Raw genomic sequence first — 19,131 nt, 5'->3', positions numbered from 1 at the left:
GATGACCTGTGTAGCTACTATCCACAGGTCTTCCCACACAAAAGACTCATATGTGAGGTTTTCCTCATTTTTATAAATTGGTTTTTTTAAAAGTCTCAAAATCAAATCATTATCATAGAATATATTCTAAGTGCACAAAGGTCTTTCCTCTTGAGTCTATACAGAAATACTAAAACAAACTCCATCAACAACTACTGACCTAAATTATATTTATAACTCTTTTCCACACTTTGTGGATAAAATGGCTAAACTGAGGACTGTTAGGAATGGGCTGTCCAGAAATGCGCCAACTCTCACAGAGAAAACAATGAATTTTCTTCTGCAATTCAAGATACAAAGTTAAAGGGACTGGCTAAGCTCTATCCTATTACGCCAGCACCACTGATTTGAACTTTCTGAAATATCAACCAAGCAGCTGCAGCCTGGTCAAATGGGACAGTTAAACAATCTGAAAACCAATCAAAGAATCAGAAGCAGCCTTTTGATTCAGAATCACCCTCAGTCCTATGCAGTAGGTATGTCTGCTGCTCCTAACAATAACCTCTATAGGATACCAAAGACAAATCTAGCAATCTATAACATACTTGAGTCTGTCATAGAACTAACTATAAGCTGCACCAGCTCACATTTCCCAGAAGCTGGAGATCCCCAGCTCAACTTCTGCTGCATTAGTCAAGTAAGAAATCTCTCTTAGAACACTGCATGGATTTATCGTGCTTGGATGACCTCGGGAGGCAGGTTTTGCTTCCTCTGCCAAAGACATTCAACCTTTAACTTCTCTGCACGTTCTTTATTCTAACAGTTGAAGTCACTCCCTGTCCATGCTGGAGCCAGTCTCTTCTTAAGCACAGACCTTAGCCTGGTGCAGAGCCAGTCTGGCAGTTCAACGCATTCTGAAGCACTCCTGTTCTTCTGATAAAATTTCTCATCCTTTGGGATGCAGTTAAACTCTGCAGCTGGAAAAGCATATATTGTTGTTCCACCTGGCCATAGCTGCTACAGAATACCCCCAGGGTTGGCTGCGTTCACAGGAAGGAGCCTACAAGCTTGCTCTGCTGAGTGCAGTAGGGGTACTGGGTATACAAGACAGCCCACAGCACAGCTCTCCCACCGCACCAGGAGCATTGGTGGCACGTCAATTGACAACGGCAAGCACGAAGCTGAACTGGGAACTAAAGTGTTACACAACAGGCTTCTCAGCCAATGTGCAAACACTCAGCATCATCCTTCCTGTTCTCTGCAGAAAGAATGCATCAACTCTTCATAACCGTCCAAAGAGGAAACGTCTGCATTACTCACATCTGGCTGGCAGCACATGTAGGAGTCCGTACATTCTCAGCCCAGCGCAGAGTTCGCTATTTCAATATCATGCATCTTATGTCTTATTTTCCCTGCTTTCCAGCAGAGAAGGTGCACAGAAACCTGCAAGCTCATGTTCAAACTCCTTAATGGTGAAACAAATCCAGCCTTTGTCAATTAGGAAAAAACAAATAATGACTGCTTTAGTTACTGTTTCTCTCTTTCTCACACTCAGGTGACTGTGGTCCCTGCCAGCAACATCATTTCAAGAGCTGTCTTTCCCCAAGAATGATCATATGCAGCATGCAGATCTCAAGGGTCACGCAGAAGAGAGATGTGCAATTCATTTCCTCAGGAATGTTCAGTATAGTAGCAGCAATTTGGTTCCTCCCCTCCTGGGAGGTCAGCTCTACTTATTGTTGCATTTATTTCATTACCTTTATTTGCCAGTTCTCATAATGAAGAATGAGGCAAACCAGTCACACGCCATGCTCAAGGTCATCTGGTTTGTCTCAGGTGGTTTCCAGCAACTTTCTCAGCTCAACCAGTTACATGCAGAGCTAAAACTTCGCATCTTCAGAAATCACTCATCTCCTTGAGCTTATTCTTCACCTAACATCACGCACCTCTGTTTTGACATTATAATCAATTAGGGAATAACCTTGCTGTGACATTTAATCTATGATGACCTACAGAGGTTAGATCAAAAGAGATACATTGCCAGTCTGCCCTCATGGATGCAAAAACCCACCTTTCCAATTGTGAACCTACAAAATCCTCTCCAGCCTGAAAACAACTTGAAGCAGTTACTCAAAGACACTGACTCAGTTGATCTCAATGTGTTAATATTGCAAGCCTAATGAGGACTATTTGGATGCCAATGTGAACAATTTGAGCTATTTAACTAAAGGCATCTCGTTATTCTGCCATCAGAAACACATGGGCAGCATCTTGCCATTTCTGCAGGACCTGAGCACTAATGACAGGAACATAAAGATGGCCAAGGAAAAACAACAGCAGCTCAGTTCTGAAGGGACAGTCTTTGTACCGACATGCCTGGTAATGACTTTTTAAAAAAACTTATTGTAAAGAACAACTCTAGGAAATCATGGCTGAGTATTTCTAAACAAGATACATTTCCAAGATTTCCAGCATCTTGGCACTCACATGTGATGCCTCTTGTAATCTTGAAATTATACCAGTCTTGTGGGTTCAGGCTAAAACACGAGAGCTGGGAGCCTCTAGTTCTGTTGCGTTACCAACATCCAAAATGTCACAAATGCGTTTACATTCCTAGCAAAATGAGATAATGTAGATGGGGTAATACATCCTATCCTTAAAAAAAATATTTTAAAATCCTAGTAACCTCACAGTGACAGCTAAACCCTTTAAGATCTTGTATGCAAACTTTTACATACACATTCAAAGAACTTTTTAGCATCCCCACTACTTTCAATTTTGTCTTACATAAATATATATATATAGTGGGTTCAGATTAACATGAGAATTGTGGAATTTATTTCTCTGCTAAAGCAATTTTGGACTGAGATTCAGAAAGGTAAATGCACACAACTGGACTTTTCAAGATTCTAAAGACAGACTGCAAAATTTTAAGGTACAAATCACTATTGGAGTCACCTAACAGAATTGCTGATAGAATGGTAGTAGAAACTTCCCTCCATGAGAGGATCAGTCCTCAGGTAACCCTGCCAGTAGTAATCAAAATCGTATATAAACTAACCACGTCATGCAAAAATGCAGAAAGACTCTCAAAATAAATGGAAAAAAAAATTACACATTCTCCTTCCATTTGCCTTAGTGTCATAAAGACCTGAAAACCCCAAATAGGAAAAAAGCTCAGAGCAATAATTCCCGCAAGTGTTTAAAGTTTGAAAGCATAACTTCAAGGGCCACTTCATTTTGAAGACTATCACACGAGAATCTCTGCTTCTCTTACAGTCCCTGGTGCGTATCGGAGAAACACACCACGTGGGCCAAGTACAAACCTGGATTTATAGTTATGCAGCTACAGAGGTCACATTAGCTTTTAAGTCATGAAGACAGAGATATGCAGTAAGGGCAGCTCTGCAAGCAAATGCAGCCATCAGGAGTCCTGAGGCTGCCAGGATTGCAAACATGAAGTCACGCAGAAGATCGGCGGCTAGAGCAACAAAGTGGGGAGGGCAGAAGAATGACAAGAGATCAGGAAAGGTCTCTGGCTCGTTAAAATTTTTTCTGCCTCCCCAGCTTCTCCTTGTTTCATGTTCAAGAAGCTACAGTTCCCCTCTCTTCCACAGCCCTCCTGCACACACCAGGAAACGCTGACTGCAGGAGGGAGCAGACTCCACTTGATTAGACAGCTGAAACCAAACCAATGCATTTTTGTTCAGCTTCCTAATCATACCTGATTGTCCCCCACTTTGATGCTGCTCAGGGGAACACAGTGCACAGAAGTGATTTACTAATTATGGGCCAAATTCTGCAGACCTCCTTCTCAAAGTTTCTCTGAAGTCAATGGGATTAATCACCACAGCAGGAGTTCAGTCATTTGGGCTCTGAACAGAGGATGGCGCTTGAATCAGAGAGACAGCAAGCTTCCTCTGCACCCAAAACCGCATCAGCAGGAGCCCCTTGCCCGCCATCTCTTGCTGTTCTGCCACAGGACACGCTGGAACCCCATAGGACACTGAGCCCAAGGCGCCCGTCTTCTCCTCTTAGAGCTGAAGGTTTGTTTTCATCACCAGTGCTAAAGTGCAGTTCAGATACTGGGGAGAGAACAGGATTTTGGAGCTTCACATGCAGCCAGCCCTCTTCTGAACTTTCTCTAAAACTTCCACATAACAGCACAGATGCCTCCGGCATGCCCAGTATTTACATTAAACCAACATCATTACGAACACATACGTGTTCCCAAACTTACACCGCCCAAGAGCAGGTGAGGCAAACTGCTTGCAGACTGGTTTAAACTTACCACACAGCCCATTCCTTTCCCAGACTGGGGAGGGTGAAGCATGAGAATGCTGTGAATTCCCCAATGTTTATCTTGCTCAACGAGTTTTATTTAACCGCATCGTTAGGTCACCCTCAAATTCCCCCGAACAATGAGGGGGAAAACCCGCAGAAAAGGGTGTGGCTTCACCAGCAGAAAGAAGGGGCTTTGTTTCCTTGACGCACTGTTCAAAAAATGCACATATTTACCAATCCAAATTAATCCCGATAAACACTGAGCTGCAGTGCAGGAAAACTGGAGTCTCTGAAAATACTTTATCATCCCAGCGAGGCTGCAAAGACGCTCGTCAGCACTGCCTGGTGTGAGGCAAATGCACTCCCGAAAGCTGTATGCCTTTAAAATCCTCACACCACTACCCAGCTGCACCTTTAGGAACACAGAAGGTTTCTTGTCTAAATGACAGTTTCTCTTAAAGTGTGTAGGAGAGGGAGGGGAATAGAGGACTCGCTCCCTTCCTTTGCTACGCTGCTCTGTAATTTATGGATTAGTCTTGCAATTGTTCTACTGCTTCAGCATTTGCTTGCAAAGGAAACCTCTCCTCTGTGCAGCTATTTAGGTTAAAAAGTAACCTCATTAGATTCCCAATGCTTTGAAGACAAATTTCAGTTGCTTCCCCTACTGGAAACCTTGCCAGCTGAACCTTTCTCCTCCTCCCCCTTCCCCCCACCATGTTCTTTCAAAGCAGCCAGGATCCATCCAATACAGACAAAAATCACCCTGTCTAGAGGAGCTGACTGTTGGCGTGTTTTCAAATACCTCTCCCTTAAACAGCAAGCAGGCTACGTCTCAGATTCGCTATATATAATATTATGAGTATTTCTGATGCAGCATAGCCGTCAAGGATCTGTTTCCCTTTCCTGTGTGCACCGAGATTTGAGGCCTTTGAATTTTCAAACACATTTGCAACGAGCTTCTACAGTCATTACCCCCCCTAAACCCTTTACTTCCCCTTTTCCTGGCCTCTTTATTATTTATTTAGCCAGATCAAAGGGCCTTTTCATCAGGCTTGTATGCTGCTGAAGTCATTTCAGATCACAAACAATGGTGGACAAACTCTGAAAATAGCTCCCCATAGGACTAGGAAGGTTCTGAGCAGATTCAAATTCCCCAAAGCTCAGGCTCTGTTCCCAAATACAGACTGGTTTCTTCTTCATGCTCCCCTCAAAACACAACACATTATGTGCAAACACAAACGCACAGAGTCCTCACCATTTACTCATTGTAGCAATGCCCTCCTGTTGCTCTTTTGTATTACCCTTTTAGCTTCAAAATGAGGCCAAAATACCAAATCCCACCTGGTCTTGGACTGAGATGAGATGGTAAGAAAACAAGTCAAGCAAAGCCGTATTTTTAGCCCAACTGAATAAAACTTCATCTTCACCCACACGGACAACAGTGTTCGGCTCAAGCCAAATCTAGCTCCTTATCTAGAGGAAACCAGAACAGGCTGAGATTTCAAATGATGCAAGGAAAATTAGCAAAAGCTAAACAAGCAAGTTTTGGGATGAGGCACAAAGCACGCTCCTTTTTCCACTCCTATACTCTGGTCCACTGAAAATAAAGTCTGAAAAACTCAAAAGGAAGCCCAGGTCATTTTTGTTACCTGCACCATTATTGCTTTCATTCACTTTCTCCTTTCCTTCATAGCATTTAGATGCAGTTTAAATCTTAAAAAACTCTTTTGTCTGAGCAGATGTAATTAAAGAACAGCTTAAGCCTTGCAATAAGTAACTGCAAGTTTCTACAATGAATCACACCATCACTTTGGCTTTTGCAGCAAACCTTTTGTAAGGCTCTGGAGCCTCAGTATTAAACTTCCTCATGCCATAAAATCAGGCTGGCTTCTTTTGTTTTGGTTGGTTGGTTTATTTATTTATTTATTTGTGTTTTTCTTTAAAAAGTGTCAGGCCTCTCTAGTTAAGCTACTAAAACAGGTTACAGCCCTTCCAGACACAGCCTGTAGCTGAATACAGTATGTCATCTCACACAATAAAGATGGGATCTTTCCTGAAAGAAAACCCGCCTCAGGAGTGAGGGTGATGGACCGAGTTTTTATACCATCTTTCCTTATGTGGCTGTCATGGCGTTTGTCTTAAGATCTTGCTTACCTGACTGACCCATACTCGGGGGGATGTTGATACCTCATCATAGGCCCATCAGATCTTCCCTGCTGGCTCATGCGATGATCACTATAGAAATGTCCCGAGTCCTGAGGTTTGCAGTTCATAGACGGGGTGGACACATTTTTGTAAGGATACTCTGGAGGAGGACCCCGCTGCTCCATTCCTTTCATGTTGGGCTGGGAAGGGGGCTGCACCGAGTTCTTGTAGAACTCATTGGAGCCAGAATTTTTATAAGGGTCGCTGGACTGCTGAGGAGAAAGCGGAGAGAGGGGGGAGAGTGGCGCGCTCGTGACAGGCGCATGGGCCTTGACACCACTGGTGGCCAAGGACAGCTGCATCAGCCTCTCGCTCAAGGAGCGGACATGCCCTTGCTTGAGGTCCTTAAGTCCCTCATCCTGGTGGACCTTGCCTGGGCTCACCCGCTGAACCGTGGGCCGCCCTTCAGTCCTCATCTTTTGGTTGGTGACCCCTGTTACGTAGAACGCTGCCCCGACACTAGCGTGTGGCTGGCCCCTGAAATACTGCGACTGGACTTTGGCTTCCTCGTAGGTCGGGAGATCCTCGCTGTTCTGAAGTCGCGGGGAGAGCTGCTTCTCCATGATGCTGTTGTCCACCTGTATCTCCTGGCCCTGGGGCTCCTGACGGGCAGCATGAGTCACAAGCTGGTGGTCCTGGGAGCTCAGCCCTTCGTTCTGAGATGCTGGACTCCCGGTGCTGTTGAAGGGGGGGGCATTTCCTGTGGCTTGCTGGTGTAAGGCAAGAAGGTTACGGTTGTCATTTGGGTTTCCGTATCTGAGCTGCTCCTGCAGCAGGCGCTGTAAAACTGTCGTAGCTGCTTGCTCTTCTGAATTCCTCATCTCAAACTGTGGTGCCTTTTGGGTGGAATGTAAAAGCTGCCCTTGACCTAAGGAAAGGAGACACGGTTATTAGGCCTGAGTGGATCAAGCAAGAGACATTTAAGAGCAATGGCTTGAAATACAGAAAAAAAGCAGGTTAGATTACCAAAGGTTCCCATAACAATGGGGGTCATTAAGGCCCTTGACCTAAGAAGGACTTGCATGCCAGGGGGCATAGCCTTCAAAAGGTGATGAAAGGTGACTTGCAAGTTTATAGGAATATCAATCGACTGCAGGCTGTAGGTATGCATGCTGAATGCCTCAGACAGCAAGGCTGCTTTCAGGCAGAAAAGAGACCGATAATTCACAGGATGATGGTAAAAATGCCTGTTTGCTTTACACTTAGGGCTACCAACAGTGAAATACACTTCCCATATTTGCAGGCAGACAAGGATTAAAGGGTGAAATCAGCAATTTGTCAGCTTTAAGGAAGAAAAAAAAGAAAAAAGAAAGAAAGAGAGGCCCATTGAGACAGTATATGGTTCAAAGGAAGTAAAGAAATCTCTTAACTTAGATCATTTAAAGCAATTAATGAATACCTCGTTAGCCAGCAGGTTTTTAGAGTTATGAAATACCCAGAGTGAGATCAGCACCTAGTCTCCCTGCTGCAGACAACACTACATAGTGGTGCAAGCAAGGACTCTGTAACTTCCTGCTACACAAAGGCAACCAAATCCTCACACATCTAAATATCATCAGCTGAATGCATGCAAATGCAAGAGGAGGAAAAAGAGTTGTCTGATCTAAGGAACAGAAAAAGGCCTGAGTGGCAGGAAAAACACTGTGTGCCAATGAGAGAAACACAAAGAGCCAATGTCAAGCACATCCTAAGTACAGATTAAGTCAGTGACCAACAGTGATTACACTTCGTTCAGTCTCCCAGTGGAGTCAGGAATTTGTCATGGAAACTCAAGCCCATTGGCCATGAGTTGAAATACCCAAAATTAATGACACCTTTGAGACATCTAACTAAAAGCAGAGCTACTTTTGAGCTAGCACAGTTCAGAATAGAGAGTATGCTTTACTTGCTGGCTAAGCTGTGGCTCTGCCCTGACAGCAGAACACACATTGGCATCTAGCGTTTTGTCTTGACACCTTTTTTCTGTTTAACATTGTCCCTTAGTAAAAGGTAACTTGCTCCCAACAGTTCGTTCTGTGGCAGAACCAGGGATGGACTGCAGGAGTCAGGAGACCTGAAGGGTCTGCTTTGTTCGGTGTCTCCACAACCACCCAGTTTCCTCCCCGAGGCCAGCCTGCCACAAGCATCAGAACCCTTTTGCAAATGTTAAGGAAGAGAAAAGTTAAAATCCACCTCAGTCCAGGCTGCCTCACCAAACTAGGGATTCAGGCCCTATTAACCAGCCTGGCACATGATTCTTCTGAAATCCTGTCTGAAGTGGCACATACCTATTTCCTTCACTTTTACTTCCTTGGTAAGGAGGAGCAGTTCTGCCACATGGGGGGACGAGCACAGCCTTCCTCCTGCCAGTTCAAACTCTCCACTCGGAGATCGCTTCCGTCTCCTCTTCAGTAGGCCAGATCACTTGATACTCTCCTCGCTTCCAAAATAATTCTGAGGAAAGGATTGAAAACATCATTTTAATCAGCAGATGAGACCCTAGAAATAACAAACCTTGGGCCATATTTCAGACTTTTCTTTTGTAGCTTCTTGTTTTCTCCCAGAGCCCAACAATTTTGATCCCTTTAGGATGAATGAACGCCCCTGTCCCTAGCAATCTACTCCAGCTGCTGCTTTAATCATGACAATTTCTGCTCCAATATTAAACGTTGCCAAGTAATGCTCTGTCCCATCTGTGCCTCCAACTGAAACAGTGATTAAAACCCGCTAATTCTTTAACTCCATTGTTTTATTTTTTGCTAAGAATGAAAGCTGCAGCACAGATGATGATACCCTTTGCTTACGGCTCCTTTTCCAGTGGTGCTGTGTATTTCAAACCGTATTAGCAGAAATCCTTTGATGAAAGGTGATATGGTTAAATGCTTTATAAACTTCTATAAATTATGCCTCAGAAATGACTGTGAGAATGACCAGTATACAAATATTGGCTTTGTTTTACAGACTGGGAAAGTGAGGGGAAGAAAAGGACACTGACAAAGTATATGCCAGAAATATATTGCAGTGCACAGCTCTAATTCCCAAAACATTCTTTAATTATGTTACTTTTCTCTTTCAGAATACAAAGCACTTAAGAAACTTTAACCATTGAGGGGAGAATCAGGAGAACATAGAAAAATGTGTGTTTAGGCATGTTATTCAAGAAGCAGTTAAATCTAATACAGAAGGTGCCCTAAAGAATAAGGCAAATGACGCAAAAGAAGTGGAACATACTTGTGCACTCGGTGTGCTTATACTCTAAGGACAGGCAATTAACACAGAACTAGTGAAATTAAAAATATTCATTGAAATGTCTTATTTAACTTAATTTCCCAGAACATTGCAAAAAACAAAGTGAACAGATGTAGCGAAGGAATGCAGACGTGGATACTTCTGTCTCTGTCTTATTATGGCACACATCCACACCCAACAAAAATTATCTCAGATCTGCAAGTTAAATACTTGAGGTGTCAACAGCAATTTCAAGGCACATGAACAATATCTAACTAGAGAACAAGGCTGTGTTGTGCGGTATGGTACTTCAAGATGGTGGTTGAAAAAAACATCTAATGTCAAATTCTTAACTGGTGACTTAGCTTGAGAGGGATATATTGAAAACAGCTGCCAGCAAATATGCAGTAAAGAACCTTTAAACCAGGCATTAAGATAGCAGATAACCAGAGCAATTTCTAGCCTCTTTTCCCAGTGCTGCACAACAGAAGTTAAGGATTCCTTGTCCCCCTCCTACCAGTATCATCACTAACTCTTCTTTTTTTTTTTTTTTTTTTTAATTTTTTTTTAACAAAGTTGCCCTAAGCAACCCTTTTTATTAGAGCACAAAAAGGCTTTTATTATGCAATATGATGCTGCCTTTTCCACCCAAAGATTTCTTTTGTCTCAACTGGAAAAATCTAAGGGGTGGTGGTGTTTATTTTTTTAATACAAAGATACAACCCAGCTTGAGATTCTGCCTTCTGCCTTAAAGATTTTCTCAACAGACAAATTCAATCTGTGCATGTTTAACTCCTTCAAACATTCAAGGAAGCAGTTCTGTATGCCACCGTTTCACACAGAGTTCCACTTCACAGCAATACAAGCTTATTCTGCTGATCTGATGAAGGCAGGGCACAATTCACACTGAAAGTATTTGCTGGAACTGAATACTACCAATTTTAGTGTGGATGTAAACTAGGAATCAGCCTGGAAATCCAAAACAAAAGGTGGACTAAGATACAATATGAAGATATTCTGGCCAACAAATCCACTTTCTTTAAAGACCAACTGTTAGCATTAAGACTATTTTTTCGTTTTATCCCATCATTTTTAATTAACAAAGAAAACCTTCTGCAACTAACTTGGGTGGCAGCATTCCTGGGATCTCCTTTCTGAGCAAGCTGGAGTTAAATTTTCTATGTAATGAAACACAAAAGTGAACTATTCAATCAGTCCTGAAGCCCATGTGTTATTTATTTGGATACCAAACTCTGTTTGTGTCAGGCTCTTCCAGCAATTTCAGTTTTCAGTGTGCCAAAGATGGAAATTAGTGAGATGCACTGGAAAAGTTGTTATGATAGAGCTGGAAGGAAATCAGAATAGGTTCTGTAGACATTCTAAACAGACGTATTTGGGTGGTTAGCCTAAATCTATTACAATGGATATAATGAATTCAGACTACTAACAACTCTGCAAAACTGTACTGGCTTATGGATTGGAAGGTGCACTCTTCATAACCACAAAGCCCAGAAACACCTTGCTTTTCAAGTGGAAAATTCAGTTTTAGATCAATTCTGTTCCAAGGAACCACTGTGAGGCAGATTTCCCAGGCTGAACTGGTTTCTCAGTTTGTTCCTGAGCATCATAGCTCTGTCATCTCGTTACCTTATTCTAACTTCTAGTCTGAAATTATTCATGGTAACTTTATATCTATATGCTCGAGTGAAACATCAGAGTCTAGAACTGGTAGAACTAACACTAGAATTTCAAATAGTGTTGCATGTAACCATGCTGAGATCAAGAACCAGCACGAAAAGGGAGATAGCATAAGTACTATTTAAGAAAGAAAAGACCTATGTTTGCAGGGCACTGTGTAAAAACTTAGTAGCTGAGGTTTCTGTCTTAAACATCATGTAATTATGCACAGGAACCTTGCCAGTCCCTTGTGAGGAAGAAAGATTAATGAAGAATTTTAAATGATAATACTGCCAGGCTGTAAGGAACCAAAGCGGCACATTTCTGTACAGCATGCAAATATTTTTCAGCGTTATAAAAATAAACAAGCTTAGACAAGTGAGCTACTCACCACTCTGTGATGAGTGGCAGTAATGCTATAGCTCAATTAACCTGCATGGAGCAATAATAACCTCACAACCAAGGAGAAGTATCTTTCTTTAGCTTGTGAAACTAAGAGGAATGCAAGAGTCCCTGTGAGGACAGCCTGTATATACTTGCCCAGAATTACTGCTTAGCCAAGAACTTAATTAGCTTACGCATCAGGTGGGATGGGAACAGGTTCACCACCTCAAAAGAGCTGGAGTACAGTTAAGCGCTTTCAGTTTTACTACTAAACTTTGTGTCACTCATACAGAAAACAATCCAGTGACAGTGACAGACTTCAAGCTCAAGCAGCTAAGCAATTCTATGTGTTTCTTAAAAGGTGTGCATGTGATACTGCTTATCCTGGTGGCAACAGGTGATGGGGTGCTATCAGTGAGGTGAAGTCTTCGGTGGCTTTTTTAGGTGCAGAGTTACCTTCAGACATACCTGCACACTGTAATAGAGGAAGGGAACCCAAAACATAGATAGCATAGAAAGGATTGGCTGTGAAGTCTCCAGGCAATCACAGAGACCAGTTCACATGCCAGGTCACCCACTGGTTAACAGAAATCTGTCTTTGCTACATGGCCTACGCAAAACCCAGCAGGCTGGTTGCCTGATCCTGCAAAATTCACTTAACAGGACTGTCTGTAAGACCACTGGAAACATGGCTATTCTGCACACACACTCACTTTGAAGTGGCTAGGAGCACCAGACTCACAAGGGCGAGGTCCAAAATTATTTAATGAACAGGGCAGGTTATCACTGAATGCTCTTTGTATCACTTCAGTCCTACCCGAGGAGGAGGAAGGGACAGAAGACACACCAAGACAGTCCCTGAGAATAAAGGTTCCCAACGTCTGGCGCCAACACCCAAACCTGCAAGGTGGCACACAACAAATCCCAGAGCTGCGATAGCGTTTTAGCACCTGCTCCTAACCAAAAGTGGCTTTCAGACTCCAACCATAAACACTTCCCTAGCTTTCATTCAACCATCCCGTCCCTGCTTGCCTAGATCTGCTGACTGTGGCTCAGGTGATCCTGGAGGGTGGCACTGAGCAGGTGCATGGAGCAGCGCCAGCATTACTCATCTTCATACCAGAAGGACCAAGTCACCGGGCAAACAAGAAAAACCTCCTTCTTTTAACTAAAAACAAGAACAATGTCACCCGGAGGGGTGCAAATAATATGCATTCCCATTACATTAGATCATCAGGCAATTATAGCGAGAGGCCACCAGAACACCCAAAGACTGATCACAGTTCTACCAACTCTCTAGGCCAAACAGAGCCCACCTTCAGCAAGGACTAGACTGCCTCGCTGAGCCACTAACTGTTCTCCAACGCTCATGGGATTGGGATGTGGGCACAGAACAGCACAAGAAAGCCTGGCAGGCCTGTAGAAAAAGCAGCAAGTTGCTTGGTCTGGCTGGAGATAAATAAATCAAGATATCAGCATAAGACGACCCCCTCTGTATAACATCTCTAAGGAAAAAACTGGAAAAGACCTTACTTGACCTTTGAATTACTGCTCCCTCACTACAAAGTATCAACTTCTTCACAGGGAAGTACCTATAATCTTTACCAATATAATTTAGGTTTTGTATTACAAAGGAAAAAAAAAAAAAGAAAAGAGAAGAATAAACACTTACAGAGCCTGGTATAAATAGGAATGCTTTATGGCTTTTAAGCCTTTTGATAAGAATGCTATGGAATTTCAAGTTCCTCCATAAAATTTCAAAAGTCAGATGGGCATGAGGATTTATTCTGCATCTACTGGTCTAATAGCAAAAGCAGTCTAGGTATATTCATCCAGCTGTTTTTATTGGGAGTATTTCTACATGAATACAACATACCATGCAGTTACTTAAACTGCTGTGCAGCACTACCAAGCACTACTCACACATCTGCACAGACACAACCCTTCCGAGGCACGTACTGCAATTTCAGCGTATTTAAGGAAACACTAATTCCAGCACAAGTAACAGAAGCTCTGCTACTAACTTCATAAAGGCCAAGATCTCACCTTTTAGATGTCTTCTTGATAAAACCAGATCAAGCTTACACAGGTTTAGTCACATCAGGTCTCATTTCAGAGGACTGCCTCCCAGCGCATACCAAGCACGATTCATCTGCTTCAAACTTCACAGCTTTCCAGTAATTATCCTTGTAGAACTGGGGAATTGCTGCAAACCCAAGCCACAATTTCAATTCAGCATCAAGTTTTGTTTTGTCTTTTAAGAATGCTCCACTTCTTGCTGCTGCTAGCACTCAGGCAGCGCCCTGCTTCTGTCGTCAGCAGCCCCTGTCCCACAACTATCCCAAGTATGCCTCAGCACCATTTTCATTGCATTGTGTGGTTTCTCCATTCCTTCACTGATTTAGTCCAGGCCTCTCCTCGGGGCTCTCAGATAATGAAAACCATGTGAGAGTAAAATGTAATCTTCAAACACACAAACCAGTTTCATGTGCATTATCAGAAGGGAGCAAAACGTTGACAGTGCATCATTTGTCCCTACTGATAGGATCAGGCTGTTTTAATTGCTGGTGAGATAAAAAAAGATTAGAATCACCATCTACATTAAAAATGAAGTCAAAATTCGAACCTAAATGCTTAAGTCCTGAAAACAATGGAAATAAAATCCCTGGACAGATAGATCTCTTTTATGCTACCTTAAGGTACTTTTTCCTCAGATGTCAGTTGTGGCATCCTGAAAATTTGTATCATAAGTTGACACAAATAAAAACCGCAGGTGGGGAAGGGTGTAGAGAAGAAAACAATCACTACTGGCTAACTTTAGCATGGAATTTTCTGGCTTTTTCTAGCATTACCACAACTTCGACTACTTTAAGCCCCCATATGGAGGAGCTCTTCTTATTTCACAAAGCAGTTTCACAGAATTTAACGGGACCAGCCACAGAATATGGAAAGCAAGGGGGCATGGCCCCTCCTTTTTCAAAGGGCTGCTTTTTTTTTTTTTTATCCTTTATAAAATGAAACAGTTAAAATACAAGTAACTTATCAGTTGTCAGGCAGCATAACAGAGCTGGCAATGCTCATTCTGAGATGCTGTGACTCAAGGAAGGGAATCACAGACTGGTTTGGGTTGGAAGGGACCCCAACCCCGCTGCCACGGGCAGGGACACCTTCCCCTCAACCACGTTGCTCAAAGCCCCGTCCAACCTGGCCTAATGCAGTATTGGAACAACCCAGTATCATGAAACAAGCCCGTTTTGTGATCTCAATGGGTAGCATGGGGTAAAAAGATGGATCTGCATTTTTTTTTAAAAAAAGTAAAACCCAACAGAAGATCCAGACCACCGAATTTTTACAAATCAAGGATGTTATAAAAGTGGTTTACATGTTGTTCTTTTATCATAACCACCTGGGGGTTTCATGTGCACCTTGTAAAACCTTTAATTACTTGTAAGATGATTAATTAAACCTCACCACCACACTGGGAAGAAGACATTACTACACTCTTTTTCGCCCAGCGTTGATTGGCTAAGTCCTGGCTTACGTTTATGTTTTTGTTGCCACAACTATGTCACTCAGGGAACTGATTTCTTGCAATGTAACTATTCCAGCAACCACTCTAAAGCAGATGCAGTTACACTAGGAAATAATTGGGTTTAGGTATATTACTTAGGAAACCTTGTGTAAACCATACTAGCAAAATTTCTTCCTTGCTAATGTAAACCTCATCACGAGTAGAAAGATTTTTCCACAACTGGAGTAGAAAATACTTTAAGCATAGATCCTGCCTAAATGGTTTTGATCAAGGATGTAGGCATCCCAGAACTTGTGCAAGCAGAAGGCAGGGGAAACTTTCTGAGTATTTTCTATAGCCGGACAAGATACTTCTGCAAGGTATCCCCAGCAGCTGCAGAAACAAAAAGTTAGAGCTACACAATATTCCCCTAATGAAGGAAATCTGCGTGTTCATGTTTTGATGGTGCAGTGTCAGCAACTAACAACACACAACGATCTTATGCCAGTCAAGCACCAAGATGTGCTAAACTGAACTTCACTGAAAGCGCAGAAACCACAGGTAGCACATTGCTCCTTAAAAAATCCAAAATACTGACCCTTGCCCCAGCTCCCATTCGGAGCTGTAGCCGATGCCAGCAGCGCTTGCAGCAGGAAATGCACTGAGCTCTTGCTGCCCAAGGAATGCGGCTGCTAGGGCCTCGCTCGGGCTGGAAAACCTGCTGTCCTGTGTCTCGCAAGGCTACGCATAGCTGAAGTGCTCCCCCAGAGCCATCCGCCTCCCACAAGCACCATCCTGGGCTCTCATCTCCATTTCAGCCCTTGGAGATTGCCCCACGGCACCCAAGCAGCCTGCCATGGGGCCGCCGCTGGCCTCCCAAAAAAATTTTCTCTTGCTGTCCCTACTTCCCCAAATCAGAATCATTTGCCAGGTGGTAAATCCACATTTCCCCCATGGGTGCTAAGATTTTTTTATTACTTTCTTCTTTTTTTAAACAAGATCAGTGCTCCACACCCAATCCCAACCTGGCAACAGCAAAAGCTGTTTTTTTTCACATAACTTTGGAGTGCTCTTTTCTGCCTGCTCTCTACGGTTCCCTGACCTTACCCAAAGGAAGGGTGGAATAGACTACGTAATTGCTCTCAGTCTCTTCAACCTTCATCATTCCACAGTAAAAAGTATTTCAGGTTCATTTTTACCCAGTATGAGTATCAGCATCCAGTTGTGATGACTTCAATAAGCTACAGACTACCGATCCCTTGTGCACCTCCGCAGGCTACCTTACACTGGGTTTATATCCTGTGGCTCCAGAAATATGGAGTTTCAGCTTTGTTTCTTTTCAAGAAGACAATGGGAAAACTAGGAAGATCTGTTTTCCCACCCTGTTTTTCACAAGCCCCACAACAAGTCGGGCTAGCCCTAGTATGAAGCAATAAAATTTGTTTCAGCTGAACAGAGAACCACCCAAATTAGAACAGCAGGAAAAGTCCACCAAACCCTGAAGGGAACAAAGTCACTGAAATGTGGAATTACTTTCCTTGAGGGTTACAGTAAATAACCCTAGGAGATTAAGTAATTCTTTCAAAAAACAAGTTGTGTAAAGACACAAAGCATTTTAAAGCAAACAAACATTACTGTGATACAACTCTTAGACAGGGTCTTACAAATGCTAATTAATTAATTAAACAAAAACTTAAATTGGCTGAATTCATGGACATTCATATAAGGGAACCGCTCAACAACATCTTGGTCTACAATTAGTCACTGTAAGTGCTTTGCCAATACAAATAATAGCAAGGTCTTTAAAAACTAATTTTATTAGATCAGTGAACTTTTCTATGTTTTAAACAAAGAATCGGTTCTATATTCTAACCAGCACTAATGATCCTTATATAGTCCAACAGTAGTTATCAAGGAAGCTGACCAAAGGCCTCTCCAAACCCCCAAAGAATTTCAAATATTCAGTATTTTAAAAAATAAAAGGTTATTTTAAGCTCAGACACAACCAAACTAGACAACAGTCATTCTAAGAGACGATGAGAAAGTAAAAAAGCAGCAAGTATGAATGGCAGTATTTATCTCCGAACCCCTTCTGCTGGACCAAGAATGCAGACTGCATGCCAGTAAAACATGAGACGATTCAGCTCTTAGAGGCAGGGGAGAGCACTCCCTTTCCCAGCACCAACCTAGCGATACGGGGGCTGCTCACAACGGAGCACGACAGGCTGAACCACCACCACGAAGGGTGACCACAGCTCACGATCCCCAGGCACTACAGCAGACTGCAACACACATCCTTCCTTCACTTAAGCTAAGCACCTCATATAACCACTACTCTACCATGATGTGATTTTAAGGCTTTGAGAACTCCGTTTACACAGAACTTTCTATTTTGTTCTCAGTTTGTTTTGTCCATGAGTTTCTATTTTGCATTCCTACTCCTTCACCTATTCATTCCCCATTCACCAATCTCCCACTTACAGCAAATGTCTGGTTTGCCCCGAATGGCCATTTATACACAGGTAAGCTTCAAATATATTCTTACTTAAAAAATTACATCCAAGTGTCTAGGTAAACACAAATGTCATCAACCCTGAAAAATTCCTTTCACTTAGGCATAGTAGGCAAGTAAGACAAATATTATATTGCCTATATAAAAATGAATTGCTCCTAGGAGCTCCTTTACATTATAATTCACCAAAGTTGTTGAGATTTTTTTTTTTTCCTGTCTTGAAGATTACATTTCAAGGCTACTCTGGAGAGCCAAGTAATGTGCAAGATTTGGATATCTGCTGACTTTAGAGTTCTCCATACAGTACACTGTTTTCACATGGATACAATTTCAGCATCAGATCTGTTCAAAGCATGAACCAAATACTTTTGCAAAAGCTGAAGGTATGGCCGTAGTATGGAGGCTGCAGTATGCAATTCTTCCTGTGGCCTCACTGCATTCCAGAACTGTTTGGGAATACACTCTCTCCTGCCTAAAAGAGTTTAACAACCGAGAAGCTCCTGCAGCCAAACTGGACTCATAGGGCAGCTATGTGTCTGTTCTTTCATAAAGACAATGATTTAAAGCCTACAATATGATGATGCCATATATGGGGCACTTGCAGAGAGATGATCAGGCACAAGAGGTAGATGAAAGTCTGATCTAGAAAGTAACTACTCATCAGAAGCTAAGACAAGCAACGAATTCCTGAAAGCAGAAAATGAGCTTACAGAAATCAGTTGTGGCCCAGATTCAACACAATGGACTAAATCATTTTGACAAATCCTCTAGTGCTTCCTGAAACTTTATAAACCCAGCAACAGGCAATTTGGAACACTTCTATGAGGCACCAAGAGATCCAAGTCCTCTCTTGTGTTTCAGTGGATAGGAGAAAGAGAGCCTTCAACCTTATTGCCAATCACCAAGAATGGCTGTTCTCACACTATTATAAACATTTGGTCTCCATGGAAGGGGGATACCTAGCAGCAAACATTGGCAACCAAGGACATTCCACTCCCACTATATCGTCCACAACAGCAAGGAGAAAAAAAAAAAAAATCCATAAAGTTATTCTGATTAGGAAACCTTTGAGAAGACTTCTTCAAAAGTGAGTGAAAATACCTTGAAATACAGGAATGTGCAACAGTTAGATGGGGGGAAACAGGCATCTTTCTTTACTCTGAAAGCATTTACACTTTACCCCAAAGTGGGAACATCTAATAATCCAAGAACCTTTTGCCAAGAACAAGGTCATACATTTTAATTCAGAACAGAACCTAACACACACCATATTCTGCACTGAAGAGATAATCTTGTAATTTACAGGTGTTTGGAGCCAGGTTTTAGTTTAATACAAAATCTTAACATGTAAGAAATTTCTTATATTGGGCTT

General features: G+C 42.4%; 1 protein-coding gene across 4 annotated transcripts in view; it reads right to left on the bottom strand.

Annotated features, from left to right (window-relative positions):
• The window catches only part of AMOT (angiomotin), a 61,423-nt gene that overhangs the window by 25,860 nt on the left and 16,432 nt on the right, over window positions 1-19,131 (bottom strand). For 2 of the 4 annotated variants that reach the window (XM_037408240.1, XM_037408239.1), the window contains exons 2-4: window positions 13,783-13,942; window positions 8,736-8,901; window positions 6,418-7,336 (exon numbers count right to left, since the gene is read on the bottom strand). In XM_037408240.1, coding sequence (XP_037264137.1) covers window positions 6,418-7,289 — 872 coding nt within the window. In that variant the 5' untranslated portion in view covers window positions 7,290-7,336; window positions 8,736-8,901; window positions 13,783-13,942. The remainder of the gene's footprint in view (window positions 1-6,417; window positions 7,337-8,735; window positions 8,902-13,782; window positions 13,943-19,131) is intronic. The other 2 variants (XM_037408241.1, XM_037408238.1) reach the window with 1 other exon arrangement.

The sequence above is a fragment of the Falco rusticolus genome, chromosome 14, assembly GCF_015220075.1.
Source record: "Falco rusticolus isolate bFalRus1 chromosome 14, bFalRus1.pri, whole genome shotgun sequence".
Classification (NCBI taxonomy): Eukaryota; Metazoa; Chordata; class Aves; order Falconiformes; family Falconidae; genus Falco; species Falco rusticolus.
Note: the sequence above shows the minus strand (reverse complement) of the source record. Positions and strands in the feature narration are given on the sequence as shown.